Source organism: Lissotriton helveticus, chromosome 6 (genome assembly GCF_964261635.1).
Source record: "Lissotriton helveticus chromosome 6, aLisHel1.1, whole genome shotgun sequence".
Taxonomy (NCBI): Eukaryota; Metazoa; Chordata; class Amphibia; order Caudata; family Salamandridae; genus Lissotriton; species Lissotriton helveticus.
The window spans coordinates 379940396-379952604 of record NC_136067.1 but is presented as its reverse complement, the minus strand read 5'-3'; the positions used below and the strand labels follow the sequence as shown (position 1 = coordinate 379952604).

At 50.2% G+C, this 12209-nt stretch overlaps 1 protein-coding gene across 1 annotated transcript in view; it reads left to right on the top strand.

Annotated features, from left to right (window-relative positions):
* Positions 1 to 12209, top strand: part of TAF1B (TATA-box binding protein associated factor, RNA polymerase I subunit B) — a 913471-nt gene that overhangs the window by 653585 nt on the left and 247677 nt on the right. Inside the window, exon 12 of the mRNA XM_078647821.1 lies at positions 7105 to 7195. Coding sequence (XP_078503947.1) covers positions 7105 to 7195 — 91 coding nt within the window. The remainder of the gene's footprint in view (positions 1 to 7104; positions 7196 to 12209) is intronic.

Here is a 12209-nt window from a genome sequence, read left to right as displayed (position 1 = left end):
AGTTATAGTTCACTGAGCTCACTATAACTTGAGGCCCGTGATGCTCCTTTTTTTTTTTTTTTAATATTTTTTTATTGCGGAACTGTTACACGGCCATTCAGCCCACAACCCGGAGGTCGGGCGGCAAAGTAGGTACAACATAGACACTGCAGCCCAGCAAAGGCCGATGCGGATAATCATCGCCATGTAGTTCAGTTCTGCTTTTAATTTTGAAGGAAATGATAAAAACTTGAGAAGTAACAATCCCAGAAACTCAAAAAGAAAGCCCCCCTACCCTCCGCCCCTAACGTAGCAAGGCCCACCCACCATTCCGAAGGCAGAACAACAGTGATATAGGAGCAAAGGTTTGTGGTATGAGCATTATGCGTAGTCCGCCCAGCAACCCCCCCTCCCCCCTCACCATCAGTGCAGTAGCAATAATAGTTCAACTGTGAGCGTGTAGGAGAAGACTAACTGGAGCATGTAGGAGTATATTAAAAGTCTATCGCATTACAGGGACGCGGGGAGCTCAGCGGCGTCACTGTCCGTGTCACTGGAGGAATTATGATCTCGCAGGGCTTGCACCAGTGTCTCCCACGCCTGTGCAGATTCCAGCGCTTTATCATTCTGCTGTCACCTCGCCAATTGGTAACGCAGGGTGCTCTCCCCCTCTGCCCATTTGAGTAATTCAGTGCGCCATTTAGTGCTCGTCGGACCAACTCGTGCCTTCCAGCGCCGCGTCAATTCACGTTTGGCCAGGATAAGTCCCATATCTATAAACTTGCTGGTCACTCGCGTCTTGGGGGTGTGCGGGAACCAGTGCAAAAGCGTCACTGCCATGTCGAACTGGAGGGTCCGCCCCGTAACCTCATTAAGGGTGTCCCCAACCATCGTCCAGTAAGAGGACAAGGCAGAGCAAGACCATAGCATGTGGGTCAGGTCCGCTCCAATTGTCTGACATCTCGGGCAAGCCACAGTGTCAGCGGCAAAGTACTTCCGTATCTTCTCCGGGGTGAGATATGCACGGTGCATAATGTAAAAGTGAACCAATTGGAATCTAGCGCTGCGCGTACTCTTCCAAGCACGGCGCAGCAGCTGAGCCCATGTGGTCTCCGGGATGTATTTTCCTATGTCCGCCTCCCATTTGGTCTTGAGCGCCTCTAGGGGAGTCAGCTGCTCCTGGGTCATCCTAGTGTACAAGCATGTCACGGCTTTAACAGTGCCAGCTGCCATCATCACGTATTGGCACGTCGAGGACAACGGAGGTTCCTCCAGGCCAGTCCGCCAATATGATTGCAGCGCTCTCGTGACCGCCGCGTGTAATAGGAAGTCCCCCCTGGAGATATCGTAGCGATCCAATAGTGTCTGAAAGGGTAGGAGTACTCCATCCTCATACAGGTCTCCTAAGACCTGAATACCCGCCTCCTCCCATGCACGCAACTGGGACCAATCGCCGCCATGGGGGAGCGCAGTAAGCATTCCCAGTGGGATCTCGGGGCGTATGGGTGGCCCACTCCTAGCTTGCGCTGAGCACGATTCCAGCACATTCTAATAGTACGTTCCTCCTGCGTGAGATCCCTCACTGCTATCCTCTGCCGGAGCGCGATGTAGGAGAGAACGTGCCGGGGAACACCCAGGCCTCTCCCCTCCTCCGGGCCCCGGAATTCCCTCGCCACCTCCTGAGTGTAAGTCTGCAGTTGGGCGGCCAGGTAATACGTCTCAAAGGGTCTGAAGCGCAACCCGGCGGCGGCCCGGTCCCCAAAGGAATGCAACCATGAGTGACCTCAAACGCCTGAATTCAGCTGGTGGAATCCATATCGGTAACGTTCTGAAATAATAAAGGAGTCGGGGGAGCGCCACCATCTTGAGTAGCGCTATTCGTCCCGCCACTGACAGCGGCAGAGTAGCCCAGAACAACATGCTGCCCTTCAATGCCCGGACACAACGAGATATGTTGCCCTCCAGGACATCGGCGGGGGGATGGTAAATATGGACTCCCAAGTATTTGAAGCAGCTGGGCGCCCACCGAATCCCCCTGGATGTGTCAGGCCGGGGTGCCCCGTGACGAACCGGGAACAAGCAGGTTTTCGACCAGTTCACCCGCAGGCCCGACAACGCGCCAAAAGACGTAAGTACTGCATCGGTGGCGGCCAGTGCTTCCTCTGCATCTTCCAGAAACAACAGCAGGTCATCCGCGTAGAGGGAAATGAACTGCTGCCCCCCAATGGTGCGTAGCCCCCCATAGTGGGCACCGGTGCGAAGCGACAGCGCCAGGGGCTCCACCGCCAGCGCAAACAACAGAGGAGATAGTGAACAACCCTGTCGCGTGCCGCGCTCCACCGAGTATCGCCGGGATATCAACGGGCCCGATTTCACTCTCGCCACCGCCGAGGCATAAAGCACTGCGGTCCAGCGCGCGAAACCTTCCCCCAGTCCAAACGCAACGAGTACTCCATGGAGGTAGTTCCATTCCAGGCTATCAAAAGCCTTCTCCAGGTCGATCGACAGTATCATGGGCTGGGAGGCCTCTTCATGACTATCCTCCAGCAGACGAAGCAATCTGCGGATGTTCATGGTGGTGTTACGCCTGGGGATGAACCCCGCCTGGTCTTCGTGGACCAAAGAGCCCATGTGTTCCAGCAACCTCGATGCCAGGATGCTGCTCAGTATCTTATAATCCACTGTGAGCATCGACAGCGGTCTGTAGGACGCCGGATCAGTAGCCTCCCTACCCGGTTTGAGAAGGGGCACTACCAAAGCTTCCCGCATCGATCCCGGGAGGTACCCTAAGCGCTTTGCCTCTTTGTAGATCAGTAGTAGGCGCGGGGCCAGGAGGTCCATGTAGGTGGCATAAAACTCAACCGGGAGGCCATCGAGACCCAGGGTTTTGTTGCGTGCCATCCGCTTGATGGCGCTGCGGATCTCCCCCAGCTCCACCTCTCCCCCCAACGCCTTGGCGTATTCGGGTTCCAGGGTAGGAATAGGCAGACCTTGCAGGAAGGCGCCGATGGGGTCAGCGTCCCCTCCCGCCCTGCTCTGGTACAGCTCCTCATAGTAGTTCGTGAGGCAGTCCAGGATCTCCGGCTGGGTATAGACCTCCACACCCGCCGCATCGCGCATGGCCACCGTGGGAGAGGTCTGCCTCGCAGGGCTAGACAGCCAGGCCAAGAGCGCCCCCGATTTATCACCCTCCGCCAGCGATCTCGTGAGGAAGGCCTTGTAATCAAAGCTGCGCAGCCGTTCAACCTCCACTGCCACCGCCTCTCTCGCGGCTGCCATCTGCTCCCGAAGTTCCGGCCTGCCGGGGCGCCTAATCTCCAGGTCACGAAGCGTCCGGTCCGCTTTGTCTAGGTCCCCCAATAGGACTCGGCGTACCCCCACTTTCTTAGCTATGCAGTAGCCCCTTATAACCACCTTGAAGGCGTCCCACTCAGTGGCCCTAGCCCCAGTCGATTCCTCATTTTCCACGAAATAGGTAGCGATCCTGTCCTCCAGTTCAGTCTGAAATACCTGATCGTCTAACAGCTCGGGCCGCAACCTCCACATCGGGACGCATGGGGCACTCGGGAGCCACCGAAGGTTGACCAGTAAAGGGTTGTGGTCGGATATAGTCCTTGTTAAGTACTCGGATCGCACAGCCGCGGACACCACGTCTACCGACCCCAACAGGGCATCCAGCCGCACGTGTAGCTCGTGCAGTCCAGAGAAATGGGAGTAGTCCCGGGTGTGTGGGTGTTGGGCGCGCCATACGTCTGTCAGTCCCCACTTTGTCTGCCAGTCTAACCTACCCTTAGCTACCCGGTGTGTGGGCGAATTCATCAGGGGAGGATGAGATCTATCGAGATCCACATCCACCACCGAATTGAAGTCGCCCCCAATCAAAAGCGGCCCCGTCATGTAGTGGGCCAGCGAACCCGAAAGCGTCTCGAGGAAGGCCAGTTGGTCCACGTTGGGCGCATAGATACTACAAATGTTCAGCTCTCTCCCCCCTAATTTACCCGCAATAGCAACAAACCTCCCCTCTGGGTCAATTGTATGTTTCGTCACCTGCAGGGGGACCCCAGCTCGCACCCAAATTAGCGCGCCCCTAGCATAAGCCGAATATGTGGTGTTAAATATCTGCCCCCTCCATCTACGTTGTAGGGCTAAACCCTCCGCCTTCGTGAGGTGCGTTTCCTGTAACAACGCGATCTGAACACCCCTATGCTTCAGGTATGCATGTATTTTGTGACGTCTGGACATAGTGTGCAGCCCGCGTACATTCCAAGTAATGCATTTCAGGTTGGATAGATCAGCCATTATCCCAGTGCATTCCAGTGTGTCCCCCCGCAGCTCCCACAGATAGGAGAAAATACAATGATCGCACTGCACCGATGGTGACCCTCCCCCTTAACCAGAACAAACTAACCCCCAACCAGGACGTCACCCCCCTCCCCCCCAGAACAGGATCCAGAGATTGCCCCTTAGTTCCCATCCAAACCATGTCCCAAAACTAGAAATCCAACCTGACGGTAGTCACCGCAGGTGTGCCTTAGGGGCAAAGGAGGGGGTCTAGCACCGACAGAGGGGCCCTCCCGCACTCAGGCCACCTAGTTGCGATCGAGCCATAAGATGAATGTACAAGTCCCGGGCTCATCCCCAACCCATGGTACAACCAGTCATTTAACAGTCTCAACAAGGGACGTGCAATTCTATATAGTACAGCACTCTCAGCTCCGTCAGGGACGACTCACCCAAGTTCACCCTCGGCCATCAAGCAGTTCCTCCGCCGTATTTGGGGTGACCACAGGGAGGGTTACACTATCAGTCTGAGAGTCCTCCGTGTCTGAGTGTTCTCCGCCACCTCCAGGCTCCGGTTCCTCGGTCACAGGTTCACCCTGGGAACCCGATATGCTGGATAGCATCTCGAGCACTCCTCGTCGTTCCGCCGTAGTCACCATCGTGGAAGGACGGCCAAACCACCACGACGGTTGCGGACCCTCCCAGATCTCCGTGGCAGTCCCGCCTCTGAAGTAGCTTGGAAAGAAGAACCAGGACCATCCTTGCCAGCTCTATAAAGTTCCAGCCAGCTACACGCCTCATCGGGGGTGTCGAAGAATTTGGTCTTGCCATCAAGGATGATACGGAGCCGCGCCGGGAAGAGCAATGAATATTGAACACCCTCAGTGCGCAGTTCACGTTTAATCGCCAAGAAGGAGGTCCGCTGGCGCTGAGTCTCGTAGGTGTAGTCCGGAAATATATTCACCTTGCTGTTGTCCACCTGGTATGGCCCATTTTTCCTGGCGGTATTGAGGAGCAGTTCCCTGTCGCGGAAATGCAACAATCTCGCCACCACAGGGCGCGGCGGGCGTCCCTGTTGAGGTGGTCAGGACGGAACTCGGTGGGCCCGCTCCAGAGTGTAGAAGGAGGAAAGCCCCTCGGGCGCCACCTCCGCCCTGAGCCAGTTTTCCAGGTAGGACACCATGTCGCCATCTTCGACTTTTTCCGGCAGGCCCACCACGCGAATGTTGTTCCGTCTGTTGCGCCCCTCCGCTTCCTCCACCCTCCGCTCCAGAACATCAATTCTTGTTAGCGCGTCCTTCATGACGACTGCCAGTGTCTTTTGCGCCGGTTCTAGGGTTCCAACCGAGTCCTCTACCTCCTTGACCCTGTCCGATAGCTTGCCATGGTCAGCTCTGAGTAAGCCCAAGCCCGTAACCACCTGGGCGATGTCTCGCTGGAGTGCTGACCTCGTGTCCGTAATGGCCGCCAAGATCTTGTCGAGTTGCCGCTGAAGACTCGGGTCAGTTGGCGTTTCCAGGTCCAGCTGGTCACTCTTGTCCGGCAGTTCCGTGTCGGAGGTGGCCTGCGCATTCCCCTTGGCGCCCCTCGATTTACCCATGGTGGTCGCAAGTGTCAGCCTCAAGATAGGTTGGTATCCCAGACTAGGCGCCAGCCAGCACGCAGATGGCTCCCTGCTGGTTCACGACCTCGGGCCAGCCCCCGGCGCAAATCTCCAGCCAGTGTCTCACGTCGCGTTCAGGAGCAGCACGGTCGTGTCCAGGCTCGGGTCTAGCAGTCTTTGGACCTCCTGATCGGGTCCCAACAGCCAGGATAAGGGGCTCAGCAGTAACCGATCTCCATAAACGCCGAGAGCGAGGTCTCGTTCACATTCACGTGGTTCAGGGCTTTCTGCGTCCGTGTGCGTGATTGTCTCAGCCACGTCCTGACTTGGAAGGGTCAGGAGCTCGCCCTCGTTGAGGCAAAATGCAGGCGGGGAGGGGAGACGTTAGCGGCTTCCTCCGTTTCAAGCCACCTCCGCCGCCATCTTATTGCACAGGTCTCTCACTCCGGCCCGGCCGGCCCGCGCACCCCGACGGCCCACTCGGGCCCACCACGCTCCCCCCCACTGTTTTGCGGGCTGGATGCGGTCTGCAGGTCAGCAGCGGGCACAGGGTCACCGGCAACAGAAATCAGGGCTCACCCCGGTCTAAATGGGGCACAGGAGGGCCTCCGTAGCCCCAACAATCCGCAGTGCCCCCGGGGGACCCGCCGGCAGGCCACCGCAATGTCTACAGGGCGCCCGGAGCCGCCGGTGATCCAGGCGGCCGGCTCCCGGTGCGCCCTGCCAGGAACAGGGGGCGGAAGCAGAGATCCAGCAAAGCCGCGACCACCGAGGGCCGCCGGGCACTCTAGAACCTCCGGGCCGGAGCGGGCGCCATGTTGGAATCGGCGCCGCTCACCCCCGTCCGCTCAGCCAGAGGCCGATCCTGTATCCCTCGCGTCGCCGCAGCTCTCCACTCGCGGCACCCCGCGGTGCGCCCTCGGTCAGATCCCCGGTGTGGGGTTGGGGAGCCCTTGGAGCCGTTTATTCAGGATGGATACGGCTCGATCGCGGAGCCGAGCGCTCAGGCGACCTCCACCATCGGCGCCTTAGCCACGCCCCCAGGCCCGTGATGCTCCTTATATATATATATATATATATATATATATATTCACTTCTACAATATTGTAGTTGGAAATATTTTTGGTACAGTAAAATGCCTTAAACAGAAGTATCAAGTGCTTAATAAATATATACTTTAAGTACTTCTCATTTGTCCCTTGACCTAAATACTCTTGTGTTTCTTCTGTTTTGGAGTTTAGGTGTTTCTTGGTTTGATTTCAGAAGGTGGTACAAGACTATGAAGTTGTCTCTGGATGAAGCACAAAAGAAAAAAGAGGAAGAATTTGCACGGTAAATTGAAGAAGTGTGGGATTCTTTACTGGCCAAACTGATATATTGTGTATTTATCTTGTTTGTGCATTAGTTCTGAAGCAGTTATTTCTGAAACACTTGCAAGTTCTGTATTACTCTTTAAATCTAGATCCGGGTATAGTTGTAAAGAGAAAAGGCCATAATTTAAGTTTGATCTCTAAACTAGGTTTTTTTTAGAAGCAATCTAATACCTAGAATGGTCTTGGCAGGGGCTGGGAAAATGGGTCTGTCTCCTCCTGTTGGTCTCAATATTTTATGGTGTAGTGCTGCACAGATGTATTATTTTTTTAATGAAAGTGACGTTGCACCTGTAGCACTTGTTCTTTGAATTACTGTATCTTCCTTTGAGCAGCTCTATCCTAGTTCTAAGTTTCTCTCTTTCTTTTGGATCTTTTTGCTCCCGAAAAATAAGCTCTAGTAATTATTATTAGTATTTCTTTTATTATTGTAACTATTATTGTTATTGTTTTTGTATTTTAAGCACTGTTAACCTATGTTGGCCTCAGAGCATTTGAGGTGAGGGTTAATGTAGGGGGAGTGTGATTAAGTGGTGATTACCTTTGTAATACAATTAATTTCTAGCACATGATTTATAGAACCTTACTCCCCTCTAGCACTGATGGGCAGTAGCTGGAGAATAGCACCTGTTGATAATGTACAACATTGTCATATCCCATCAGTTGTAAGAATCAGTAATTTAGTTAATTGATTGGAAAGTGCGGATGGCTCTAAATCTATGCCTGGGGATTGAACCTGCTTTGCTATGATGGTCCTAATGAATGTGTGGAAGTACAGTTACTGTCCAAAATGTGCCATACTAATTCATTGCATACTCCTTAAGGCCACACTAATCCTCTGGGGACAAACCTTACTATCTAACACCATCACGTTTTCAAACCTCTACCCATCTTCCACCACCTCCAAACAGTGAAAAAAGAAATGTAGGTCGACTATGATTATAGCTATATAATTGCAGACATCTGTCCCAATCAAGTAATAGACAATACTAAAACCATCCTCATGTTCTATACCCAGACAGCTACGCTAAGAAAAAGACTATCCAACATCTTCTCACACAAAATAAATGATGACTGGCGGCTGGAGGCTCGGAGTATCTTTAAACTGACACAACCCCTTAAATATCCTAATCACAGACAACACAATGCTAATGGCGCTGGCCAGCCGCAGGTGCTGTAATCGCGTCCAAGACTCCCGGGAACGAGATTGCTCTGCAGGGGCGGCAGAGCAGAGCTTCAAGGGACAGATTTTTGCACAAATAATGACAGTGTAATCTCTAATATTGATCTAATTCCCGCGTGGCCACCTCGACCCCCCTGCTGCTGGGAGAGGATTGGCAGGAAGGGGAAAGAGTCAGGAGAGACAAATTTAATAATCTCCCACTGTCTACCGATCAGACAAAACAAATGAGACATGAACCGGCTTGCCTGACCTTAAAATGGCGGTCGCAGCTGTCCTTATAAAAGAAAATAAGGGGATCACAAAGTCAGTCAGAATACACTGGAGACAAGGCCATTTTGTGGGGAGGAAGGCCCTATACTAAGAACTCAGAGACACAAAATGGAGGAGAAGGAAGGGCAAGTAAAAGAGGACTAGGCAATAGATAATAGAAAAAAAGGGCACCCAGCTCTTGTTGGGCCTGGCTATCAAGACGGCGGCCATCTCTAAGTGTCTCCGGAAGCATCTTTTAAACAGGAAAAGATTCAGAAAGTACTAATTTTTATATTGAAACAGTTTTTAACTGGAAAAAGATGGGAAAATATCTGAACCTCTTGGTGAAAATATGACTTAATCGGAAAAAAAAACTTAAAGGAATACATCAAAACATCAATTAGCGAGAGGAGAGACGCCACAATACCACAAGAACAACACTGGCCCTGTTAACAGGCGGAGATTGATAGGGACATACAAAAGAGATCACCACCATATTAAGCTACGTCAATAAGTAATATGGTCAACAACTATTTAGAATCAGTTGGCATAAACGCACATTCCATAAATTACCCAATCAGATTATTCAAGAATTCAACAAAAAAATTCAAGCACAATCTACTGAGAAAGAACCCAGACATGCTGATCTCTGACTCCACATTTAACATAGACATGGGCATCATCGTGAATTACCTGATATTCTTCACAAGAAGAACGGCTAAATGGCGCGATGCCATTTCAAAAATGCTCAACACAAAAACTATAAGCAACATCCCACACGGCACAAAACTTGTGATCATACCATCAACAAGATTCAGAGCGGACCTATGCACAACTATTTACAAGAACGGAATAGGGCTTATACAAGCAGCCAACAGAGATTTAGAAAAATTCGACAACATGTTCTCAACCTTAAAAGAATGCGTAGATAACTCAAGATCTCAACAACACCAGACTCCTCAAGTAAACACCCTATACAGTGCCAACACCACCACAGCAGACATCATACGTACTAGAGACCAGCAGAAATCACGGCAGTCTACGCGACTAGGAAACACATCTGGAGCTGAAAGCACACTGAATGGGAAGGACTCAGAGAGAACTGAAGTGACTAATGGATATGCAAATTCTGACCAGAAGCAGTCGCAGAGAGTAGAACCAACTCCTCTTCCCTTTGATGGGACATACCCTACGAGAAGGCCACCCAAGGAGAACATGGACATATCTGTTGTGAAAGATATCACCCTTAATATACCCCCCTCCAATATAGCACAAATAACTCTCAATGAAAACCTGGATATATCTACTATGGAAAATGTCACCCTCAATACACATCCCTCCAATATAGCACAAATGACACCTAGAACTGTACAAAACGTAGTTCCCACAAACATGATACTAAGATCTCAAGTCAGATATCGCAGCCCAAATCGAATATAGAGGTGGAACAGGCAACCGAACAAGGTACAAGAAGAAAAAGTCTGCAGGAAGAAAAACAGATTTAAAACACTGAAACGAAAACAATGAATCACAAAAGGAGCGGATGATCACTCCTAACGCGTCACCCCAGATTCAGAAAGAAATCGAAGAGTTACAAACACAAATAGACTGTATGTCACAAGACATACGAAGACATACGAAGCGCAATAAAAGCGATGGAAAGGATACTTTAAATTTCTGTAAGCACTCACTCCAAAGTTGAACACATTAAAGAATTAACACATATATCACAAAGAAAGAGCAATGAGATGGCAGGCCATTATCAGAGAGGCATCTGCGACCAGACAGGAACAGTAGTTACTTATCAGAAGAGGAAACACAAGCCTTACTCAAGACGTATGAGCCTACAGATCGCAGTAGAGGGGAGACAATTGGAACAGTACTGATAGATGCTAATAGAACATCCAGACATAATGAAAGGAAACCCAACCCTAACAATTTACATCGCATCCAGCTAACCACCGATTTACAAAAGCAGAATCTTAGCAACTCAAGGAAACCTCTGATATGCCTACTACTTAACTGTCGATCCGCAGCAAAACATGCATCTGACATCGCTGCCCTCATCATTAGCCAGGAGATTGACTTGAAAATCCTAACAGAAACATGGCTCTCGGAATCCTCATCCCCAGTCATGGATCTTCTAGTGCCCCCTCAGTACAATATCATGAGATTAGATAGACTAAAAAAGACAGGAGGTGGTATAGCCTGCATCCACCGGTCAGACATAGAAGTCAGCCTAGTACAATCTGAAACACTCGAATCCTGTGATTATCTAGGTCTCAATTAAAGTTCAGCTGATAATTAAAGGTGCAATCTGCATGCGCTCTACCACCCACCAGGAGACAATGCAACTTTCATAGACCAATTGATGGAGATCATAACGGCTAACTCTAACACTCACGCCAATAACATATTCCTAGGTGACTTTAATTTACACTGGGACGACAATAATGACAAACAGGTCAACGCTCTCAAAGACTTTTTGTCGGAACTTAACCTCACACAGCCAACACACTCAAAAGGAGCTACACTGGACTGGATAATATCGAGAAATATGGATACTTCAATAGAATCAATTGTTCCATGCGACTGGTCTGATCACCATGCCATAACCTTCATGATACCCACCATGAAAAAGAGGAAGGCCACGCAATCTACCAAACTTAAAAAGTGGACTCGAGACACTAAAAACTCAAACATTGAACTACTAGTAGAAAGTTGTGAGAAGGACCTAAATCCACCCAATAACCTGCAGGATGTAAGGGATCTAACGGAGCATTACACTACATCAGTAACAAATATAGTCAATGCAACCATGCGACTGAAAATGAAAAGAGTCACAGAGAAGATTAAAAATCCATGGTTTAATGAGACTCTGAATGAAGATAGACGGAAGCTAAGACTTGCTGAAAGAAAATGGAGACAACACCCATCATCCCCCGAACTGAAATCCCTTAGAAAAATCAGAAATGAATACAACAAAAAGATCCTCAACTCCAAAAAGGAAGTTATTAGATCAGAACTGGATAATGCCAAACACAGACCACGAAAACTATTCGTGATATTAAAGCAACAATCCAATAAGTTGGCCAAATCTGCCCAAGAAACTACAAAAACGCAACTGATCTGTGAGGAATTCTCAACATTCTTTAACACCAAAGCCAATACTCTAGAAATGGAGCTCAGAAGAGCAGCGGATAACCTACCTAACCAACCACTCTTACAAATTGATAACAACTCGAAAATCGACGTAATAAGGCAAAAAACAAGGCTCAGTGGGATACCTTCCAACTATACGACCAAAATACCATCACCAAAACACTCTCGGACATCAAACCTAATAACCACTACAATAACCCTCTCACCTCAAAATGCATGAAAGAAATCAGCCATATCGTCATACCAATATGGACAAAAATAATAAATGCATCTCTATCCCAAGGGATCCTTCCAGAGTGCCTCAAAACAGGTCAAGTCTTCCCCATTATCAAAAAGCCTAAAGCGGACCCGGCAGATCCTAATAACTTCCGCCCAGTGACCA